Below are 25,250 nucleotides of genomic sequence, written 5' to 3' on the forward strand. Positions count from 1 at the left end.
AGCATGAACTCCAAGAGCTATCATCTTTCATAGTCTGCTCCTAACACTGGTGGGGGACTCCAGGGAAAGGGTGGGACAAATCCCCTTGGCATGTGGCTCTAGCTGTGCACAGCAGGGCTCCTGAGGGGAGGCAAAGGAAGGGAGCTATGTCATGAATTGGTGTCCCCAAGGACACCTGCTATGGGGCTATAAGAATCGGTGTACCCCATGCCTGCGGTCACCCAATAGCACCGAAACTGAGTGGTTACCAACTCATTCTTGGCTCTATGATCAACAGGAAGTGCTAAAGAATTTAATTTTTTTTAAATTATTTTTTGAGATGGAGCCTTGCTCTGTTTTCTAGGCTAGAGTGCAGTGGCATGATCTGGGCTCACTGCAACCACTGCCTCCCAGGTTCAAGCGATTCTCCCATCTCAACCTCCTGAGTAGCTGGGATTACAGGCCCACACCACCATGCTCAGCTAATTTTTGTATTTTTAGTAGAGATAGGGTTTCACCATGTTGGCAAGGCTGGCCTCGAACTTCTAACCTAAAGTGATCCACCCTCCTCAGCCTCCCAAAGTGCTGGGATTACAGGTGTAAGCCACCACACCTGGCCTTAGAATTTCCTTAAATTTGACTGGTTTTTATTTATTAGTATAAATGTGAATGTTTCCATCCAGAAAATAAAAATTAATTGTTGAATTGAACTAAACAGCTCTTATTTCTTCTCAACAGGACAAAAGCAAATTACAGATGGACAAGATACAGACATAAAGAGTTTTCCACTCTATGATGTGCATGTGTATTAATTACCCAATAGACCAGCAGAAATGTTGGCATGATGTGGCAGTAAAACTCAAGGAAAACAGGACCGAAGGGCACCTGGCAGCCCAGGGACGGGTCCCCGCAGCATGATGGGAGGCTGAGGGAGCAAAGGGGTCAGGAGGATGGTTCAGAGGTGCGGGGTAAACTAAGGCAGCAAGAGGGATCCTGAAGCAAACCGGGGACCCAGAGGCATCAGCAGAAGGGAGGAAGTCAGGGAGGCAGCTGCTACAGGGGCTGACCGCCACCGCAGCTGAGATTTGGTCAGTTCCTCAACCAAACTTGGTTTCTCCTCTTTTCATCTTGCTTCCAGATCACTTGGCCTAGAGACCTGCTGCCCACCAGGAGGGACTAGGCTGAATATGATCGCGCCTGTCTTTGAGTAAAAGAAAAGAAGACCGGAAAAGCAGTGACCACGGGGAGGGGCTGGCAAGGCAGACAGGAGCACCCCAGGCCTCTGCGCCTGGCCCTAATGCGGGGCTGAGGGAAGGCACCCCAGTAGGCCAGAGCAGCTCACTGCTTCACGTTCCTCTTTGGCACTTGCTGGATTGTAAGTACAGCTGTTTTGTACGTTAATTACCATAAATACCATCATCAACATTGAAAACCATTAAAAGCCGCACCATGGCAGCAGATTACCTACAGTGTCTCACAAACATGAGAAAGTAAAGGAACCTTCCCTACCGGCAAGGATGTTTTTCTTTTTAATATTCTACCGACCCATAAGGTCTTGCTGTGTTTATCTGACTGATGAAACAATGAAGCTTTTAAACTTCTGCACCAAGAAACAGAAGACACCATCAAAGAAACACATTATTATGGCCTTGAACATCTGTGCTGAGGGAGCGCAAGCTCAAAAATAGTTGTGCTTCATCTGGGGCTGCCATCTGGGAATCCAACAGAGACCAGAAACTTGGGCCTCTGCCCTCCCAGTTTCACCACGGACTCTCCTTAACCCTTTGAGTGCCAGGCTCCATTTTGGGCTCAGGCCTCCAGCCCCTGTCAAAGAAACAGGGAGTGTCCATTTCCCCTCTCATTTGGAGAAGGCCATGTGGAGACAGGCAGGTGGTGGCCTGCGGACCCTGATCCTGTGAGGCTGCCTTCCCTGTCATCAGTGGATAACTCTTACTTACCTCGCGGCACTATTTGAAGAAGTTATCTGTGAAATTATTCTCAGATGATGAAACTCAAATTATTTCCACCCATTAACTTCCAATTAAGAAAAAAATGTGTATCTGCGCACAGTTTGGTATGGTGGTTTGAGTCTAGACTGAAAAGAAAATCTGGATTTAGACAGTGTTTCCTGCTCTTTTCTATGCCAGCAGAATTGATACGGCTATTAATTCATGTATAACTTTACATTTGACAGGACTTGGGGCAAAGCACAAAAACTCCAGGTTAGGTTAGAAAGAGTGTTTTTCTTGAGACTCGGGACAGGAAGGCGATTCAGGACTCAGACCGGCACTACTGCCTCTTTTACAATTACTAGCATCTTCATTTAAGAAAGGGGGATGAAGAAAAGTTAAATAACGTGTCTGAAAATTAAGCGTTAGGACTCAAAATCAAGCCTTCTTCACAGCGAAGCCTAAATGAGCTTCCATGAAAAACATCAAGTAGATGGGTTTGCATTAGTCTTGGGATATCAACTGAGATCGTTATGAGAAAACTGATAATCAGAGAGAGCTTACTCTGATTTTATTTTTCAGGCCTTTATCTGTGTCCCCCGGGCCTAAAATCATAGAAAACACTCATGATAATGTCAAAACTTACGGCAGAATATAAAAGTTTAAGTTAACCTCGTTCAAATATGTGTTTCAGTTGGGTTTAGGAAAAAAAACAACTCTAATTTTCATTGAATATCCGAAGAGGCAAACAAAACATAACTAATATTATAATATTATTAACACATAACTAGTAAATACATAAGATTTATTTAAATTAAATACATTGAATTAGTTAAATAAACTAATAACCAACTCTTGAGAAAGGGGTGAAAATCCACACTATGCCAGCTAAAAATGCTCTGCTGAACTAGGAGAGCGAGTTCCTGCTTCCTCCCTTGCTCCCCTCAACTCGATTTCCAACAGCAGTCCGAGGGAAGTTCAATATATCTTCACAACAGCCCAGGAGCCCTATCCGATACACCCATCGACTCAGTCACCAGCTGTGGCCTCTGCTGTGGGTGTCTCTGCCTCCTCCCCTCTTTCAGGGCCCTGTCCCAGGGTCACCTTAATAAACCTTCCCTCAGCACCTTATTGTAAATAATACCTCTGCCCTGCAGCCTCAGAATTTTAACTCCCTGAGAACTGGGAAGTTGGCCTGTGGTTCTCACCAGGGCAGCCCCAGTGTCCTCATCAGTGGTAGGGACATCTTAGCATTCAAGATAGCTGTCCCTAAAGGAGATGACGAGCAGATCATTTACAACGTGGGAGAGATGTCTTTCTGCAGCACTTCGTTAATATCTAGACTCGTATTCTGCACCCAAGACAGACTCCCTGACATGTTTCCTGTGTTAAACAGTCCAATACCAAGAATTTTAAAAAGCAGTTTTTCTCCCTTTGAAGAAAACCATGCCTCCTTCGACCCCTGGCAATATTTTCAGGAATTATTTTCAGTGGCATTTGAGAAAGGTCAATACTGAAGATTTTTCAGAAAATCATTTAAAGAGAAAATTTCATAACATAACCTGTTGGTCTCTTGACAGAGAATGAAGCAAGGACAGGAAACACTAACATACACATCCACACATTTTACAAAAGCAACAGAGCAAAAAGATGCCTAAACCATATCCTCGAGACAGCTCACTAAGGGACCCCTCTGAGGCCACTCCAAGACCAATGTTTAAAAATCGTCACTTTCCTTATGGGAGGGTGACAGAAATGTTCTGTATCATGATGGGCTAAAAGATTACACAAGTTATACATCCATCAAAACTCACTAAATTTTACATTTAAAATGGATGCATCTTCTTGTATATACATTATATTTCAGTAAAGTTCAAAAATTATTTTGAAAGTTAAACTTCCTTTTAAAATTATAATTATCAAGAAAAAATGTTTTTTAAATATTTAATGAAGAAAACTGCTGCATGACTTATAATAGATAAAACTCTCATGAATACTTAAAATATTTTCTCTGAGATAATCAAAATCATAAATGAAGCAATTAAAATAAGGTTGTAGACCAGGCTCCATGGCTCACACCTGTAATCCCAGCACTTTGGGAGGCCAAGGCGGGTGGATCACTTGAGGTCAGAAATTCGAGACCAGCCTGGCCAACATGGTGAAACCTCGTCTCTACTAAAAATACAAAAATTAGCCAAGCATGGTGGCACGCACCTGTAATCCCAGCTACCTGGGAGGCTGAGGCAGAAGAATCGCTTGAACCCGGGAGGCAGAGGCTGTAGTGAGCCGAGATCACGCCACTGCACTCCAGCCTGGGCGACAGAGTGAGGCTCCGTCTCAAAAAATGATAATGTTTTAAAAACCCAAAGTGGGATGTGATCTTCTAAACTAATTAATTCCTGTTTGAAATTTGACTTCGCGCTTCCATTTTTAACTTTCTAATGCCCTTTTCAAACTTTGAGGTATTTTACCCATTTTTTTCAAGTGGGATGACTCAATTACATTTTATTTATCGTTTCAGAATTTTTCTTAAATTATAATTATCAAGAAAAAATGTTTTTTAAATATTTAATGAAGAAAACTGCTGCATGACTTATAATAGATAAAACTCTCATGAATACTTAAAATATTTTCTCTGAGATAATCAAAATCATAAATGAAGCAATTAAAATAAGGTTGTAGACCAGGCTCCATGGCTCACACCTGTAATCCCAGCACTTTGGGAGGCCAAGGCGGGTGGATCACTTGAGGTCAGAAATTCGAGACCAGCCTGGCCAACATGGTGAAACCTCGTCTCTACTAAAAATACAAAAATTAGCCAAGCATGGTGGCACGCACCTGTAATCCCAGCTACCTGGGAGGCTGAGGCAGAAGAATCGCTTGAACCCGGGAGGCAGAGGCTGTAGTGAGCCGAGATCACGCCACTGCACTCCAGCCTGGGCGACAGAGTGAGGCTCCGTCTCAAAAAATGATAATGTTTTAAAAACCCAAAGTGGGATGTGATCTTCTAAACTAATTAATTCCTGTTTGAAATTTGACTTCGCGCTTCCATTTTTAACTTTCTAATGCCCTTTTCAAACTTTGAGGTATTTTACCCATTTTTTTCAAGTGGGATGACTCAATTACATTTTATTTATCGTTTCAGAATTTTTCTTAAATTATAAATTATTTTAAAACTCGCTTAATCCTGTCGCTCGGAGTTTATGTGGAGAGGCAGTATGGAGCCTGGCCTGTCTGTGCTGCCAGGAAGGCCTGGGGTAGGACTCGTCTCCCCTCCACGTCACCGTGTCCTGTGGAACGAGGGCTTTAAGGAAACACACACCATGGACCGTTATGTGAAGGGCAGGCCGAGAAATGCAGATGAAACGCCTGGTACCTTTCGGATTCAAGAAATACTTGCGGCCGGGCGCGGTGGCTCACGCCTGTCATCCCAGCACTTTGGGAGGCCGAGACGGGCGGATCACAAGATCAGGAGATCAAGACCATCCTGGCTAACACGGTGAAACCCCGTCTCTACTAAAAACACAAAAAACTAGCCGGGCGAGGTGGTGGCGCCTGTAGTCCCAGCTACTCGGGAGGCTGAGGCAGGAGAATGGTGTAAACCCGGGAGGCGGAGCTTGCAGTGAGCTGAGATCCGGCCACTGCACTCCAGCCTGGGCCACAGAGCCAGACTCCGTCTCAAAAAAAAAACAACATACTTTTAAACCTGCTTCCTGAGTATAAAGTTTGTTATAATTTTAATATTTGTATTTTTCTATGTCTTTTTCTTCTCTTTATGGTGTCTGTTGACTCCTGCTTATGGTAGTTTGACTCTTCAACTCTTTGTTACATTTTAGAAATAGCCCATATTTGTCTAAACTTTAACTCTGGGTGTCCTGAGGGATCAGAATCGGGATGATTTGCCTGGTTTCTGCTTGATTCTGGAAGTAGTACCAATCAGGAACCATTCTAGTTTGGTTTATTGAGGTTTCTTGGACTATGATATGGTATAAATTCAAATTCCAGCATAAGAGTAAAGCTGGTTAGAAAACATTAGGGAAGGGCTGGGCGCGGTGGCTCAAGCCTGTAATCCCAGCACTTTTGGAGGCTGAGGCGGGCGGATCACAAGGTCAGGAGATCGAGACCATCCTGGCTAACATGGTGAAACCCCCTCTCTACTAAAAACACAAAAAACTAGCCGGGCGAGGTGGCGGGTGCCTGTAGTCCCAGCTACTCGGGAGGCTGAGGCAGGAGAATGGCGTGAACCCGGGAGGCGGAGCTTGCAGTGAGCTGAGATCTGGCCACGGCACTCCAGCCGGGGCGACAGAGAGAGACTCCATCTCAAAATAAACAAATAAATAAATAAAATAAAAATACTTGCTATTTCATACTACTCTGGAACTTCTTTATTCCCTTCTCAAAAATGACGTTACTCAAGTAAACCCCCTAGGAAGTGGCTAGACACCCAAGTGTAAAGACAAAACGATCCCAATCCGTTGGTTAAGGTCATATCCCGTGGTCTTCCTCAGAACGTGAACCCGAGAGCTGTCTCCCCGCACGGTGCAGGCCCTCACATGCCACCTCAAGAGGGTAAATCCCCTCTACGAAAAGGAGTGATAGAGCCTGAACTTTGAGGATATCCACTACAGGTTTGGCATCAATCATGAGTCTGCTTTCCTCCACAAGCTCACATTTCTTTTAAGCATTTGATGGGGACACACACAAATCGCGGATCCATGTGTGTGGCCACAAACGGACTGTTTCACTAACCTGCTGGTCTCTTGACAGAGAATGAAGCAAATATAACTTTATTTCACTAAGCCCACAACTTAATGAAACAGTCCTGCTGGGTTTGATTATTTTTAAATATCAACTGTACTTAATCTGAAATTCATTTAATTTAGTGATGCCCTTTAACAAATCACAACCTGTTTATTGCGAGTAAATATTTAAGCCAGCTCAATGGTTTTAAATGTCTAACAGAGACTGAAGATAAAAGCCAGATAAATGAGATTTATTGGTGACTAGGTAATAATCAACTGCTACTGTTCTCAGAAGGCCCCATCAAACGCTCAGGCACACAGAGACGTTTTCAAGAGCAGCTCCAGATTCAAGGGGTGCTGTCAACGCATTCAGTCAAGGCATTCGACTTTTCCGTTTTTACTGATAACAGACAAAGTCAATGACTTACAAATATTTAGCAACTTTATGGGAAAAAATTGCTAAATTTGAAAGGTTTCAGTTTGAGAAAAAGGACATTTCTTGGGAGACAAGAATGAATGTAGGGCACATGTGTTAAAGAAACTTTTTAAAGAATTTGCTGATTTCTTTAACTTTAATGAAACTAGGGCTGTGGAGACATATCTGGAGAATAAATGCTTGAAATAACTAAATAATCATATAAACCAATTACATTTATGGTGCATTTTTTTTTTTTCTCTAAACAGGCCAAGACATTTAAACTGCTCAGCTATCCTTTTTTGTTTTGTTTTATTTTTTATTTTATTTTATTTTTTGAGATGGAGTTTGGCTTGTCACCTAGGCTGGAGTGCAATGGCACGACGTCGGCTCACGGCAACCTCTGCCTCCCGGGTTCAAGTGATTCTTCTGCCTCAGCCTCCTGAGTAGCTGGGATTACACGTGCCTGCCACCACGCCCAGCTAATTTTTGTATTTTTAATAGTGACAGGGTTTCGTCATGTTGGCCAGGCTGGTCTCAGACTTCTGACCTCAGGTGATCCACCCACCTTGGCCTCCCAAAGTGCTGGGATTACAGGCATGAGCCACCATGCCTGGCCCCAGCTATTGTTTTGAACATCCTCAGAAAATGAGTTTGCTGTAACAAATTTTCAACATATTTTCAGAAAACAATTGTTTACCTCCATCAGCAAATAACCTTGAGAGGGTCATTTTTTGATGTAAATCATTTTTAAATGAATTACAACAGTTTTCTGCTTCCTTGAAAAAGACTTCATGGTCAGGTGTGGTGGCTCCTGCCTATAATCCCAGAACTTTGGGAAGCTGAGGCAGGTGAATCACTTGAGCTCAGGAATTCAACCTCAGCTCTACTGAAAACACAAAAACTAGTCAGGCATGCTGGCATGCATCTGTGGGCCCAGCTACTCAGGAGGCTAAGGTGGGAGGATCGCTGGAGCCTGTGAAGTCCACGCTGCAGTGATCTGTGCTGATTGCACCACTGCACTCTAGCCTGGGCTAACAGAGTGAGACTGTCTCGAAAAAAAAAAAAAATATGTCAACAAATGTAATGTGATCATCCCTGCACTCCTTTTTGGGGTTCAGAATGATCATAAGAACTGTAATTATCATACTTAGGGGAATTAGAGAGAAAACCTCAGGGGTCAGTCATTAGGATGAAAAGGTCTGTTTGCTCTACACTAAAAGGCATCAAATGACAATGTGTTTGGAGTTCTTCATGCTGCTTTTTGTGAGTTTCTGACTCCTCCCTGCAGGCTGCGCTTTCACCTCTGGCTGCCTCGATTAGCTTCTCCTCTCTCTTCTAATCCTCTCCAGCATGGCTGGTTTGGTTTGGTACAGTAATGCTTGCAACAAAAAATAAATGAGTTCCAAGGGAGCGATGAAAAGGTGTCCTCTTGATAGAGCTATAGAGCTGGGGCTGTGTGGAGAGACCTGCTTTAAGTTTTCAGCTGTGTTTATTTGGTTTCCACATAAGCAACCTTTGACTACTACTATTTTAGATTATTTTCAGTGAAATAATGAAATCTCATGTTATTGACAAAAAGAAAGAGATAGAGTAAAGAAAACCAAGGAACTCTAGACGATGGGATGAAGGGGAGAAGGAGCAACAGTAACTTAAACCAATCATAAATGAGTGAACAATGGAGGGAATCCCTGCTTTGAACCTCCCAGGAAGGCCTGGTTGGGTCATCTGTCTTCCACAAACCATGGGCTTTCCTTTGATCTCGTTGTCTTCCTACTCCCTGCCCTGAAAGCTCTGTTTGGCAGTACAGAGCTAAATATTTAAGACTTGCCTATAAGAAGCACCTTTTCTCTGCTGCCTCAGATACTCATTTAAAACGCATAGTAGCCGTTATCTGTTCCTGAAACAATACCCAAAACAAGGCCCCTTAAGAGCAGCTGTGCCAGTGATCGCCTGGCTGGACACTTAGGAGTCTTGGTCTGAGGACCACAGCCGACTTGCAAACCCTCAGTAAATGGAGCCCTTAATTAGTCCTCTACACACTGGCTTTGTGGGCCTGTCATGCAGAGGCCCCAGGAAGTCCTCTTGGAAAAGGCGGCCGTTAAGTATTAGCAAACTCATCACAACAACTCCACTGCAGAAACAAAAAACCTTCCACACATAGAGTCAAAATCACATAACGTTCCCAGCAAATGGAAAATGCTTTTGGATTATCTGTATCTCATCTGCGTCTCATTACGCGGTCATTTACTCTGATCAGAGTCAGTAAATGTTTCAGTGCCCAGGATGAAGAGGATACCAAGAACTGGCTTCTTAACTCCATGGTTTGGCTGAAATACTCAGGAAAGAGCTGAAGTCAACTTGGAATTCAACACGAGGGACTTGCTGCTTCTCCCTCTCCCTCCCAGATTCCCTCCTCTCCCTTCTCCTTTAAAGAAAACCTGTATGATTTCAAAATGCTCCCAATTTATTTCCTTTTCAATTTGTTTTTGTTTGGTTTAAAAGAGGTACTCTTACTTACCAGGCACCCTTACTTTAAAATAATTTAACCCTGAATGTCAAGAGACAAAGAGATGAGTGCCTTCGGACACAGAAATATACTCATGGGCATCCGTCGTTCGTGCATGAATAAGGCATGACAGCTCGCACACAAGGGGACAGCAGTGTCATGTGGAATAGGGACAGCCTCAGAAGTCCAACTGTAGGCCACATACCTGTGTGACTCTTTACCCAAACAAGTCATTATATGAAAAAAGTATATCCGAAGTAGCAAAAGAATCCAAAATAGTATGTCCAGTGTAATTACGCCCATCTTTTCAAAATCAGTGGCATAGATAGAAAAAAGGCTGAAAAGAAAACCGTTAGAATGCTGTCTTTGTTTTTGTAATGATCAGTGCTGCAAATGCTTTGTTTAGGGGACTACTGGGGTTCCCTTGCACCACTGGCTTTTTTCTACTAAATGTTAAAAATTATCTTTAATGAGCAAATACGTCTTTTAAAAGTCTATTTTGAAATTGCCTTTGTTATTTAAAGTATATTTTAAACTTCCTTTGGAAAATAACAAACTTTTAATAATGTGATTTATTACTTATTGGTACAAACAACTGCTTGCTGTCTTCTAAGAGTATGAAGCCCATGCAATTCCTAAGAGTTGCAGGTGGGCCCAGCTCCGGCTTTCCTTTCTCCCCCACAGTGATTTATCTGATCCCTTATCTCTCCAGGATCACGTGGCTTGTCTTACAAAACCCCTGAGAACAAAGCAAACATCTAGGTTAAACATACTTAAATAAAGTTGTACTCTGGTGAAAACCGCTTTGAATTTTTTCAAAACCATTTGTTTCAACCACAGTATTTGTTCCAAATTAAGTAAACATTGCTAAAAGAAATCATACTAAATCTGCATTTCTTATCAGACTGAAGGCAGGATACGGTTCTAAACTTTCTTGTGTGTTTTTCTCTATTTCTCCTTGAAGCTCTAAGTGGGCACAGGTGATTAGGGACTGAGGTTACTTGGGGGAACAACGCTGCAGCAGGCATTTCTATGTAATGGGTGTCTTTTTATTTATCTGCAATTTACAGGAGTGTCACTCATCAACCCTGAAATCCATGCCCAGCCAGTCAGTGTCACACATTAATGCTATTAGTGCCCAGAGAGAGGGGCTATGGGAGGATTATCATCACAAATCCATTGTTATCGGGGAGGCGGGGCTTATGGTTCATCTGGTGGGGGTGGGGCCGGAGGCCTCAGATCAAGATAGAGAGGGGAGAGACTGGCCTAACTCGGGTCTCTTCAGCCTTCAGCCTCCCAGTGTAGCCATCTGAGCTGCTGCTTTTTTACCTTTTCTTTTTTTTTTTAATTGTTGTTTTTTGAGACAGGGTCTCACTCTGTTGTTCAGACTGGAGTGCAGTGGCACAATCACAGCTCACTGCTGCCTCAACCTCCTGGGCTCAAGCAGTCCTCCCACCCCAGCCTCCCAAGTAGCTAGGACCAAAGGCACACACCACCATCCCTAGCTAAATTTTTATTTTTTGTGGAGATGGTGTCTCACTATGTTGCCCAGGCTGGTCTTGAACTCCTGGGCTCAAGTGATCCTCCCACCTCAGCCTCCCAAAGTACTAAGATTACAGGCGTGAGCCACAGCACCTGGCCTCCATCTGAGGTTCTCAGGCACAAAACTCCATGGCACCCACTTTCTGGTACCCTTCAGTGCTCACCCACCAGGGGAGGTGAAGCCCCAGAAGACAAACATCAGAGCCAGATGCACCATGAGATCCTCCCCGACCGGGACTACTCCAAAGCAGCAGACCCTCCGAAGAGCACATCGGGTCAGGGCATGGCCCTGACAGGCAGGGTCATGGATTGAAAGAAGGCAGGCTAGCAGTTAGACAGTCATTACCGAGCTTGCCCCAGGGCAGGTATCATGTTGCTGGACTACTCGTTCATTTAGTTCTATCCAAAATCTGCAGACTTGGGCATTTTCCAGAGTCAACAGAGGTTCAAAGAGGGGAGACTATTTGCCCAAGGTTACACCATCAGTACAAAGCGCAGCCAAGATGTGAATCCAACCCTGCTGGCAACACAACCACAGCAGGCAGGTACCACTCCATTTCACAAGGGGAGACCTAGCCCTCAGGGAGGTGAGTGCTGGCCACACACAGGCCACAGACGGGTGTGGTACTGGGGTGGTCCCTGGGGCAGCTGACAGAAATGGGAAATCCAGAGCGAAGAGACCCATTAGGTTAGGACAGACAGCCCTGCAGACCCTGAGAGCAGCTGTAGCATGCAGCACGCAGGGTCTCCTTCTGCAGAAGCGCGGTGTGCCATCAGACTCCGGGCCACCTGGGACCCCCAAGGAGGGCTACTCCTGCTTCCAGAGAGTTCTTGCCTCTCCCACGACCAGGCATGTCCTTGAAACAAACCCCATTTCTTAAGTTAGCTTGAGAAGTGTCACTTTCTTCTAGCTGAGAGTCTAGCTGACAGTCTAAGTAGCACAGGAATGCTTCGGGGGGGGAAGAAAAAAATCACTGAAGCAGCAGCTCTTTGTGGACGAGCTTAAAAAAAAAAAAGCCCAAAGTGGAAGAAATGAAAACATAAGGCGCCTTACAAAATTTTCCCAAAAGACTCCAAAATCTCTTTTGAGCAGATCAGTTGTGTTCTGGAATTACTGCCAAGAACTGTGCCAAAGGCAGCAAACTTTCTTTTACTGAGATAAGGACTCCTGCTCACTGAAGACGACCAGCCTGTCTTGCTTTGTGATTTGAAAGGCTATCAGCTGTGCACACTGCAATTTTTACTTTGACGAATAGCTTATTTTTCCTTGCTTTCTAAAAAGTTTCATATATGAAGAAACACACACACACACACACATATATATACTGGTTAATTTTCTTTTTAAAATACTAGGGACTTCACACAACACTAAATTACTAAGGACTTCACAAGGCACTAAAAGTTACATGTGAGATCTACCTTCAAAGGCAAATTTGTGACATTTGTGATATCTGAGCTTAGCCAGAACCTTGAAGGCAGAAAATCCTAAAGCCTCAGAGTTTTGACTTGATTGTATTAAATATAAATCCAATAAATTGACGGGAAAAAAACCCTCAGACTTTCTGACTCTAAAGTGGCAGTACTGCCTTCACAGAATTTCTGTGCAGCAGTCTGGGCTGCAGTGCAGGATTTTAACTCAGCTTCCTGACAGAATGATGGCTGGGCTGACCCACAGGCAAGCCCAGGTCACTGCATGTTAAACTGGCAATGGGGCTTGTCCTTTGATGGGATGTGTAGTGGCATAAAGACACTCCTCCAGTGTCTCTTACATGCTAGACTTTTAGCGTTTTCTTTAAGTGATTAATATTGAAGAAAACTATATGAGAAAGAGTCAATGTATTGGAAAGATGAGATAGCTTAGTTTTCCTTAGGGAGCTTAGGGAGACAGTAGATTGTGGTGGAAAGAATTGGACTGGAATTTGAATACTGTCTCTGGCACTTAGCAGCCAACAATGGAATGGGACTGACCTCTCTGGACTAGTGTTCTCATTGACAAATTTGGACTGATGATGGGATTATTGAGAAAATTAGGTAAAACAAAACAAGTAAAGCATGTGCATTGTGCCTGATAACAGGCATTCAATATTGCATTTGTTATTTGCGATGAATTATTTGGTGAATGTTTACCTATTATAAAAATGAGGATCAATATACATTTTCTATAAAAGAAAGTCTTCCAATGTCTTTTGCTTTTCTATCACTTCAAAGGAAGAATAGAAAGTAATGCATTTTGGTAAAGGACACACTAATACGGACTGCAAAATTCCATGACACTCTTGGAAAGAGAAGCACTGTGTGACCTTATCAAATGACGCACTCACTTTCAGTGAGTTCAGTGGGGACTTTTACCATAGCAAGAAGCAAGACGACACAGCCCAAGCATTGGAAATGCCATCAAAACAATGCTCCCCAGAAAGGCATGAGCGACCTGTGTGTGGATAAAGCAGCCTCCTCCGTCCTCCCTCCTGCCCTTCGCTCTCCCCTGAGCCGTGAAGTGTGGCTCTCCTGAGCCCTGCTGTGGCACAGACAAGCATGTGCTGCCGCACAGGGGCCACTCACCGGTTCCCTTCCTGTGGGTTTTTGTTGGCCTGGTTTGTGTTTAGGATTAAAATGAGTGAGAGGTCACTCTTCTTCCTATTCAAAATTGATGCTGGTTGATAACCTGAAACAAATACTTTTTATATCTACACAAAATACATAGTCAAAATGTTCACATCAAGAGAAAAAGGCACAATTTTCTCACGTACAGTTGTATCCCCAGCATGCAATGAGTTCTCTTTTCTCATTTGTTTGCTAAATGAGAAAAAAGAAGGAATGGATGAAGTGAACTAAGTTCCATTTAGTGACACACAGTGAGGGCAGGTGACTCAGACAGAGGAACTTTTCTGGGAAGGCAGAGATGCCGCCACAGTCCTGTCTGGGGACTAGGAAAGGAAAACCCAGGAATCCATGGGGCCAGGGCAGGAAGACCTGCGAGTGAGGATGTGGGCTGCCTGCTTAATCACAGTCGCCTGAATTCCAGACTCAGGATGCCAGGGAAGGCTTCAAATGGAGCAGAGCAGTGGCGACATGTCCGCACTCCACTTCGACATTCAAACCCCTGGGCCCGGTTTGCTGACTGAGGCACACAACAAAGGCGCTCTCTGTCCTGCTAGAAGCCTGATAAAAGAGGACACGCTGTACACCCTACAGGAGAGACAGACTGGGCCCCATCTGCCAGAGAAGAAAGGTTTACAAATTTAAACTTTTTCACAGGCCTTGGCTCTGCCTGTGTCGTGTTCACTCACAGTGTGGTTCGTAAGGAGGAGGAGGGTCTCCACAAGGCACACACTCCATGTCTTGAAAGCCAACAAGTTTTGTCTTCCTATAAAATCTAGAAGAGAGAGGAAAATACTCCTTGTTAGTTCTTTCATCTAAGCTTACAGTTGTGGTCATCAATTACCAGCAGTCTCCATTACCAGTTCTATGGTTAAAAGTACACAGAGGCTTAAATAATAGTATCTTAGGTAGACACATTTTTGGACAGGAAGCAGTGAACACTTAAGAAATATCAAATTCCCCTAAACATAATTGTGCAGACGCTTCTCAGTGCACTTCTTCCATATTGGGGTGGGGGTGCAGATGGGGGGATAAAAAGTCAGTGGTCTTTGGCATTTCTATTGAAACTTAAACTACAAAACACCTTATAAATGAATACAGAACTAGTTTTTAGCATTTGGAATTCAGACACCAAAAAACCAAGCAACCATAAAAGCAATGGAAAAATGCAGGGAAATCCTCATACCATCTTGATACGGGAATGTCTTTCTAGGCAGCAAGAAACCAGGAGTCAGAGTGGAAGAGATCAACGGCAATCACACACACACACACACACAGATTTTAAAGACATCTGAAGGGCAAAAATAAATATAGCATTATCAATATAGGTAACGGTCAAAGATTGAAAAATTGTCCTAATTACAGTATTGTCTATACCTTCAGTCTATAAAGTGAAACTTAAAAATCATGATGGTGAAAATGAACACTAACATTGAAAAATAAACAAAGAACTTTCATTCCCAAAAGAAGAATGTTTCATAATTTAAAAATTTCATAAACTGAAAAGCATGATGCAACTAAATTTTTTTAAAGAAACTTAAGATGAAAATGTTTAACTTCATTATTAATCAAGTACATTCACGTTAAAATGAAAAGATATCATTTTTTACTTAGAAAATGGGGAAAGTGCTGGTGTGGGTGTAGGCCAATAGGTATATGTATATACTGTCTGTGGGAACATAAATTGCCGCTTTTAGGGGGGCAATTTAGCAATGTGTCACTAGAACTCAATAAAATAGTTTACATTTCTTATCTAGTAATTTCCTATTTAGAAACTCATCCTAAAGAAATAATCAACTGGGTAAAGATGTTTGTGTAAGAATACAATCACAACATTGTTTATAAAACAAAAAAAAAAGCTAATTAGGCACAATCTCAATGTCCACCAATAGAAATAACCAATCACGATAGACCCAATGGAATGCCAGATGGCCTTTAAAAATGATGATGAAGACCTACCATACACATTTTTAAAAATTCATGAAATATCATTAAGTGAAAACAAAGGAATACATATAATTCTATTTCATGCAGGCACGCACTTTTCTATCAATTTTCTCAGGTTGCTTACCAATACATATAAAAATAGTTATGTGTAGGTAGGCACAGCGGCTCATGCCTGTCATTCCAGCACTTTGGGAGGCTGAGGCAGGTGGATCACCTGAGGTCAGGAGTTCAAGACCAGCCTGGCCAATATGCTGAAACCTCATCTCTACTAAAAATACAAAAAATTAGCTGGGCGTGGTGGTGGGCACTTGTAATCCCAGCTATTCGGGAGGCTGAGGCAGGAGGATGGCATGAACCTGGGAGACAGAGGTTGGAGTGAGCCAAGATTGCATCATTGCACTCCAGCCTGGGCAACAAGAGTGAAACTCCATCTCAAAAAAAAAAAAAAAAAAGTTATGTGTACATATTTGCAATGAAAAAAGTTTGCAAGTATATTATACACTGAATATTAACAGTGACTATTTCTAGATTGTAGGAATTCAAGTGATTTTCTTTTTTTCGTACATACAACATAAATTTTCTATAACAAAAATAGTAACATAGAGAACAAGTCTACAGAGGCAGGCAGATGCAATTATTTTGTAAAACTGGATAATGTAGTAGCCAATCTGTATAATTTATGGTAGAAGCAAAATTTGCATTTGAAACTAGGTAAATTATCTCAAATGCCCAGATACACTCAGAAATTGCTCAACATTCTATTTTCACTTGATTATGACAATCTTTCCAAAGGATATATAACACAGTGACTTCCCACTAGATATTAATAAAATTACTCATTTTGGAATTTATGAAAAACTTAAAAACAAAAAAACAAAGTTTGAAGACTCACACTTCCTGATTTCAAAACATAATACAATGCAACAGTAATCAAAATAGTGTGGTACTGGCATAAAGACAGACAACTAGACCAGCAGAACAGATAAGACAGCCCAGAAGTAAACCCTTGTGTATATGGTCAATGGCTTTCAACAAGGTGCCAAGACCACTCAGTGAGGAAAGAACAGTCTCTTTAAGGAATGCTGGAGAAACTGGACATCCACATGCAACAGATTAAAGACCTAAAAGTATAAAACTCCTAGAAGAAAATGCAGAGGAAAAGCTTCATTACATTAGATATGGCAATGATTTCTTAGATGTGACACCAAAACCACAGGCAACAAGAGAAAAAAGTTGACAAATAGGACTACAATGAACTTGAAATCAGAGGACACAAACATTCCTATGAAATGGAAGAAAATATCTGCAAATCATATGTCTGATAAAGGGTTAATATTCATATTACACAAACAATTCCTATAAACTCATCAATTAAAAACTCAACCTAATTTTAAAATGGGCAAGGGACTTGAATAGACATTTCTCCAGAGAAATGTCTTTGGAGAAATATCTCACATGGCTGACAGGTATACAAAAAGATGTTCAACATCACTAATCATCCCTGAACTGAAAGTCAAAACAACATGAGATATCACCTCACACCCATAAGGATGGCTACTATCAAAACAATAACAAACAGATAATAACGTGTTGGCAAGGATATGAAGAAACTGGAACCCTTGTATACTGCTGATGGGACTGTAAAATGGTGCAGCTGCTATGGAAAACAGCACGGAGGTTCCTCAAAATATTAAAAACAGAACTACCATATAATCCAGCAATCCCACTACTGGGTCTATATCTAAAAGAACTCAAATCAGGGTCTTGAAGAGATACTTGCATGCCCGTATTCACTGCAGCACTATTCACAGTAGCCAAAAGGCAGAAGAAACCCAAATGTCCATTGATGAATATGGATAAACAAAGTATTTCACAGAATGAAATATTATCAGTCTTAATAAGCAGGGGGTACCTGTCACATGCTACAACGTGGATAAACCTTGAGGACATGATGCCAGGTGACACAAGCCTGTCATAAAAGGACAGATACTGAATGACTCCAATTCTATGAGGAACTTAGAGTAGTCAAATTCATGGAAACAGAAAGAAAGGTGGTTCCCAGGGGCTAGGGGAAGAAGCAAAGGGGAGGTGTTTCACAGATACAGAGCTTCAGCTTGAGAAGATGAGAAAGTTCTGGAGATCTGTTTCACAACAATGTGAATATACTTGACTCCACTGAACTGCACACCTAAAAATGGTTAAGATGGTAAATTTTATGTTACGTGTTTTTCATCACAATAAAACACGCATATAAATTTTTTTTTTTTTTTTTTTTTTGAGACGGAGTCTTGCTCTGTCGCCCAGGCTGGAGTGCAGTGGCCGGATCTCAGCTCACTGCAAGCTCCGCCTCCCGGGTTTACGCCATTCTCCTGCCTCAGCCTCCCGAGTAGCTGGGACTACAGGCGCCCGCCACCTCACCCAGCTAGTTTTTTTGTATTTTTTAGTAGAGACGGGGTTTTACCGTGTTAGCCAGGATGGTCTCGATCTCCTGACCTTGTGATCCGCCCGTCTCGGCCTCCCAAAGTGCTGGGATTACAGGCTTGAGCCACCGCGCCTGGCCTAAATTTTTTTTTTTTAAATCACAGGACAATATAAAGGCACCTTCTTCTTTAAGATGTCTTGCTAAACACTGTAATGTAATCAAACTAATACTTCTATCTTTTCAGCCAGAAAACTTGCCCAATAGAAGTTCATTGAATTCAGGATCAAGAAAGCACAAAATAGTGTTTTATACATAAAAACTCATTTCATGTAAAAAGCAAAAAAAAAATTAAAAAATAGAATATCCAACATTCTCAAGAACAAATATTGGGGTTACAGAAATCCATCTTTTAACACTTAAAAAAGTTAGGAAAATGGGAGGTATTGAGGATCAAGTACAGACACTAATTAACATTTTAAAAATAAAGAATTCTAACTGTGACTAAACAGTTTTGAGGTCTGAGTTTTCCCTGACAATCAAATAAAATACATTTGCCAAAAAATTTCTAAAAGTTTGAGGACCATGAGACAAATGAGGCTAGAAGGTTGTCATGTTCTGAATGACCATTTTTATTTTTTAATTAATTAATTTTTAAATTTATTTTTTGAGATGGAGTCTCGCTCTGTCACCCGGGCTGGAGTGCAGTGGCGGGATCTCGGCTCACTGCAGCCTCTGCCTCCTGGGCTCAAGCCATCCTCCCACCTCAGCCTCCCAAGTAGCTGGGACTACAGGTGCGCATCACCACGCCCGGCTAATATTTGAACTTTTTTTTAGAGATGGGGTTTTGCCATGTTGCCCAGGCTGATGTCACACTCTTGAGCTCAAGCGATCCACCTGCCTCAGCCTCCCAATGAAGAGGAATTTTTAACTGAAAGGAACCCAAACAGCACTGGTTAGCCTAATGACCTCAGCCTCCCAATGAAGAGGAATTTTTAATTGAACAGAACCCGAACAGCACTGGTTAGCTTAACGAACACAGTGTTTGAAAACTGCTGTTTTAAGAAAATCTGGCTGTAGACCATTAATTCTTCAATCAATGAGTGCACTTCTGCAAAGAGATGACATGCTATAGAACAACTCTGGTTTTACAATGACCTCACTTAACACAAGGTTGAAGGCAGTTACTATGCGCTGTGAATCACAGTCAAGTCAGGGTGGGATTTTCTGAAGCGTCTGTGAGACACTGGATGACAGCACTGCTCTGTCCTGGGCTCTTGCTAGCACCTTACTTCATGCTGGTCAGTTGGCCTGCTGTTTGTGTTCCTCAACAATCCACAGCAATGGCCCCTTATCTGAAGGTGAATAAATGCTAATGACAAGATGAATCATTAGAATAAGAGTCTAGGTCTCCTAAACAGTGTCATGGTTACTAGCACAGACCAGAGAGCTGAGGCGAGGGGATGCAAAAACTCAGGCAACTCAGGCAGCTTCCAGGAGCAAGGAGTCTGCTGAGGGTAGGGTGAGAGTGAAGTGGGCACAGCCCAGACGGGCAGAGGCAGTCCCTGTGATTCCGCGTCAATGAGTCACGGAAGCCCCAGGGGTGAGCTCCCAGTGAAATCAGACATGCACCTAAGCATGGGGCAGAGAAGCTTCGAGGTGAATCCCAGTTCTTTCATTTACAAGCTGGGTGATTCTGGGAAGTCATTTACCCACTCCGAGAACCAGTTTCCCTCTTCGTTAAGAGGGGATGGTAGGAATCCCTACTTTCCAGAGTGGTTCAGATGATAGCAAGCGCTCAATGTTAGTTGTCATCGTCACCAGAAGAAGCAAAGAGCTGGCGGGACCAGCCTACTCTTCAGGGCGGGTTCCAGTTCCCCTGAGCCAGGAAGGAATCAGGAACCGGGCGCTGGCAGAGGAGCCTGGAGGCCTGTTCGTCACACTCTGAAAAAGTCATGCGAAGTTTTCACTGGCCCCAAAATCATCAATTGGCAATAATGTCCAACATTTCATTAGGGCTTCCAATGGCTTAGGCACTTGCTAGGCATTTTACATGCCTTCTATTTCTAATCCTTCTAACAGTTCTGCAGGGTGGATTCTTACAGCATGGCCATTTGACAGTGAGAAGAGTGCATGTCAGAGAAGTTAAATGACTGGTCTAAAGTCAGAGCAGATGTGGGAATAAGGGGACCGGCTCTCTCGAATGACTCAAATTATGGGTCGAGGACAGCAGATTTCCACACCCTACCTGCTACTGACAGGGAAGCAGCTGCTGTCCTGGGGTGCTTGGGCCTATGGGCAGCAGCAGGTTCTTGCTAGAGAATGAGGCCACAGGAGGCAGACTGGCACCAAAAAGAGCAATGCCCACCTTATGCCTGACTTCTGCATTACTTTTTGGGGAGCAATATGCATTTTGCTCATGTCTTTCTGCCTCCCAGTTTTTTTGCTTGTAAAACGGGTTTCAACCATTTGGTTTCCTCACAGAAGTACAGTCAAGTTAGAAGAGTACTTTGAAAACACTTTGGAAAGACCTGGGTAAAAGTCACTATGTAATTATGCCAGCCTCATGTACCAATGCTGACTTAGAAAAGAATGGGATTTTAAAGTAATCATATAAATAAATTGTGAAACATCACTCAACTGTCTATTCACTTATAACTTTCCTGTAGCTAAGAATTTACTTAAAGAATAAACAAACACTGCAGAAACTAGAGCAGCAGGGCTCAAATGACAATGACCACAGGGAAGCAGGAGGAACCAGGCACGGTGGAGTCCCAGGCAGACCAGCTCCCCTACTCCGGCAGCACAGCCCTGTGTGGGCTCTATAAAATCCCAGTCCTAGATCAGGCCTTTCCCCATCTTCCCTGGGCACTGCCTACCTCAGCCTATACATCCCCTGAAGACCTCCTCATTTCCCTACCCCCAGATGAAGAGAGTAGACACACACAGACAGGCTTTTATCCAAGAACTGGAGAACACGAACAACAGAGGCGTGTGAGATGTTCAGTTCATGTCCTCAATTAGATTCGCACAACATCAAAACTCTGGGTAATGCTATCCATAGATACTGTCACAGGTCTGAGATTACAGACCATTCCTTTTTTTTTTTAAAGCACAGATTTATTGACTGATACTTTATATACCACACAATTCACCCATTTAAAGTGTACAATTGCATGGTTTTCCGTATATTCACAGAGTTGTACAACTATCACCACAATCAATTTAAGGACATTTTCATCACCCCCAAAAGAGGCCTCATAACCTTATCAGTCACCTCCCATTCCCAACCCTCCCCAACCCCAGCCCTTAGGCAATACTAATTTCCTTTCTGTCCCTGTAGATTTGACCATTCTGGACATTTCAGTAGAATCACGTAATATGCCGTCATTTGTGACTGGCTCACTTCACGTAGCATAATGTTTTCTAGGTTCATCCATCTCGCAGCCTATGTCAGGATTTCCTTCCTTTTCACTGATGAATCATATTTCATTGTTTGAATATATCCCATTTGGTTTTTCCATTTATCAGTTGATAGACATTTGAGTTTGTCTTAGTCGGTTTTGTGCTGCTGTAATAGAATTATCACAGACTAGGTAATTTATAAACAACAGAAATTTATTTCTCATAGTTCTGAAGACTGGGAAGTCCAAGATCAAGATGCCAGTATCTGGTGTCTGGTGAGGGCTTTTCTGCTGCACCCTTCAGAGGGAAGAAATGCTGTGTCCTTACGTGGCAGAAGGTGGAAGGGCAATAAAAGGAACAAATTCCCTCTGTCAAGCCCCTTTATCAGGGCACCTTTGTGAGGGGAGGGCCAATCATGACCTAATTACCTGTTAAAGGCTCCACCTCTTAATACAATCGCATTGCCAATACCTGAGTTTTGGAGAGGACACATTCAAACCAGAGCTGGGTTCTTTCAGTGTGTCGGCTGTTATGTAAACTGCTGCTACGAACACTAGTGTACAAGTTTTTGTGTGGACGTGTTTTCGGTTCTCTTGGTTATATACCTAAGAGTCAAACTGTCAGGTCACATGGTAACTCTATGTCCAACTTTCTGAAGGAACTCTAGACTGTTTTCCAACCTGGCTGTACCCTTTGCTGTTCCCACCAACAGTGTTTGAGGGTTTCAATCTCTCCACGTCATCACCAGTTACTGTCTGGCTTTTGTTGGCTATAGCTATCTTAGTGGGGTTGAAGAATGTGGGTTTGATTTGTGTGTTCCCTGCTTGTTAATGATGCTGGGCAACTTTTCATGTGCTTATTGGCCATTTGTATATTTCTTTGGAGAAATGTCTATTCAAATCCTTCATTCTTATTTTAATTGAATTATCTGTCTTTTTATTATTGAGTTGTAAGAGTTCCTCACATATTCTACTTAAGACAGTTCCTTATCAGACATATGATTTGCCAGTATTTTCCCCTATTTTGTGGGTTGTGTGGTTGTGTTTTGTACTTCAAAGGGTTTCCTTTGAAGTACAAAGTTTAAAATTTTGATAAAGTCCAACAGAGCTATTTTTTCTTTTGTTGCTTGTGCTTTTGGTGTTAGCCCATTACATCTTACAGCTCCCTAGGTGCTGTGTCTCTGTATATGACCATGCTGGACCCACTAGGCTATTTTCTACTCTGCTTCCACCCTTCAGGTCCAGAGCTTTATCTCCCCTCTGGCCTCAACAAGATCCCAACCCCAGGACATCTGGTCAAAACCACCCTGACCTTGCGGTGATCCAGTTAGACTCTTGTCTGTAGTGCCTTGCAGCATGAATTCTGACGTTAGACTCCCATGATGTAACTCCCAGACTCACCACACACAGGTTAGGGTGATCTTGCCTGAATAATCTTAATCCTTAGTAAGTCTCAGTTTCTTCCTTTTTAAAACATTGTGAAAGTTACAGAAAATAATTCATGAAAAGTACTTGGCCAGGTGCCTGGTCCATTGTACGTAATAAATGTTCGCTGCTCCTGCAATGCAGTTTCGGGTTGTTTCTTACTTTTACAAAACAGACCGGCTTCTGATGCTCCAGGGTTTCTGATTCTTCTTTCTGTCTTTGTAACTCTGGCTTTGACAGAGTTACACAGACAGTTAAGTTTGTCTGTGTAACTCTGGCTCCACTCTATCTCCATTAAGCTCTAAGGATATTCGGCTTCATCCCGTTCTCTGCATACTTGGTGTAGCAATGGCTCCTCCCAGCCTTCCAGGTCACCCACCTTGCCACCCTGTGTCCAGCTCTTCATCCAGACTCTCTCCTCCAGCTGTGTGTATTAATCCATCCCACAGTTACTTAGAAGCCATCAGGATTTTAACTTCCTCCTCGCTGGTGCTCCCCCTGGCCCAGGTGTGGTCCCCCTCCTTTCCCTGGACCTGGCTGCCTTATTGACAAGTCTGTTTAAGGCTTCTATGTTTGCACCTGCCCACCCCTTCCCCTGCTCTCTGTAATGTACTGCACTCCTCCCTCTCCCTGCCACTCCCTTGGCCTCCTGACGGTGTCTTACCCACCCCAGGTGGATTCCCACCTGAGAACCTCTTGCCGGAGGTTCCCTCTGTCTGTGGTGTTCTGTGGTGTTCCTCCCCACCTCTCTGCTTGGCTCAGGCCTCGTCTCCTTCAAGCCTTTGCTCAGACCTCACCTTTGAATAAAGCCTACCCTGGTGACCCAGTTTAACACTGTCACTGTCCTGCCCCTCACTGTGGCCATGCCCAATCTCCCTTGTCTGCCTTAGGGTTTTTTACAAAGCGATTCTCTTCTATCTTTCTGCATAATTTGCTTCTTTATTATTTACTATTTAAATATTTTTAAAACCCTGTAAGAAGCCGGGCATGGTGGCTTATGCCTGTAATCTCAGCACTTGGGAGGCTGAGGCAGGCAGATCACCTGAGGTCAGGAGTTTGAGACCAACTAACATGGAGAAACCCTGTCTCCACTAAAAATACAAAACATTAGCCAGGTGTGGTGCTGCATGCCTGTAATCCCAGCTACTCGGCAGGCTGAGAAAGAAGAATCACTTGAACCTGGGAGGAGGAGGTTGCAGTGAGCTGAGATGGCACCACCGCACTCCAGCCTGGGCAACAAGAGTGAAACTCCATCTCAAAAACAAACAACCAACAACAACAACAAAAACAAACAAACACAAACCTATAAGAAGATAAGCTCCCCGTGGGCAGGCATCTTTGCCACTTTGTTTCCTGACATAGACCAAGTGTGTAAAGCAATGCCTAAGGTGGGTGGGCAAATCCCTGCTGAATGGCTGAATGGTGTGACCTGCCCTCCTCTGATGCTAATGAGGGTGACACTGTCAGAGAACTGCGGTCGCATGCGTCCCCTCTTTTGTGGGTTGCTTGTTCATTTTTCTGTCCATTTGTCCAAGTGTTCTTTTTTATTGATTTGTAGGAACTCCTTAGATTTTCATAACAGAAGTCCTTTGTTAGCATGCCTATTCATTTTCTTCATAGCCAGTGTCTGCTGCATGCACGGCACACGGTACCACAGATAATCCAGTGGTTCATATTGAAAGAAGTCACAAATACTCCACCAGCTCTTCAAGTTAATATCAGCATGCATTCCAGTTTAGAATGGAACCAGGGAATTGCCTTTTAAAAAGTTAGCTTAATTAAATAATTACAAGGGAAAGAAACCGGTCCACTCACCCTGGCAAGCAGTCCCCGCAGATGGCATCACTGGTAGCTGAGCAATTTGCCTTCTGAAAGCGGTTCACCAGTGCGCAGTCCAGACACGGCTTGCATTTCTGGAAGCCCCAGTCCTCCTTGAACCTGTGCAGCCGGCACGTCACACACTGTGCATCCTCCCCATAGCCAAAGCCACATTCCTGTGGGGATTAACGGGCAATAGAAAGCTATTCAGACTTTGCAAGCGTGAAAAGGAAAGACTGCTGAGATGAAACGAAGACCTGGTCTAATAATTACCCAGTGTCGGCCTTCCTAGACACAAAGGCAGCTCTTGCAGCAAGTTCAAATGTGTCTTCCACTGCTAATGATCTCTCTTACTACGGTAAGTCCACTTAGTCATCCACTTTATTCAAGAAGCCGTGAGCATGGGAACGATCAAGGGTCTCTCAGGCTCCCACTGCTGCATTACTACCAGTGGCTGGCAGAATTATGGCACTTTCTTCTCCTGTAATTAAGCCAGTCATGTG

General features: G+C 43.1%; 1 protein-coding gene across 4 annotated transcripts in view; it reads right to left on the bottom strand.

Annotated features, from left to right (window-relative positions):
• TNFRSF19 (TNF receptor superfamily member 19) overlaps nt 1-25,250 on the bottom strand; it is a 102,922-nt gene that overhangs the window by 34,929 nt on the left and 42,743 nt on the right. For all 4 annotated transcript variants that reach the window (XM_033237271.1, XM_033237262.1, XM_033237256.1 and 1 more), the window contains exons 4-5: nt 24,745-24,923; nt 14,424-14,509 (exon numbers count right to left, since the gene is read on the bottom strand). In XM_033237271.1, coding sequence (XP_033093162.1) covers nt 14,424-14,509; nt 24,745-24,923 — 265 coding nt within the window. The remainder of the gene's footprint in view (nt 1-14,423; nt 14,510-24,744; nt 24,924-25,250) is intronic.

The sequence above is a fragment of the Trachypithecus francoisi genome, unplaced genomic scaffold (genome assembly GCF_009764315.1).
Source record: "Trachypithecus francoisi isolate TF-2019V2 unplaced genomic scaffold, Tfra_2.0 Contig01461, whole genome shotgun sequence".
Taxonomy (NCBI): domain Eukaryota; kingdom Metazoa; phylum Chordata; class Mammalia; order Primates; family Cercopithecidae; genus Trachypithecus; species Trachypithecus francoisi.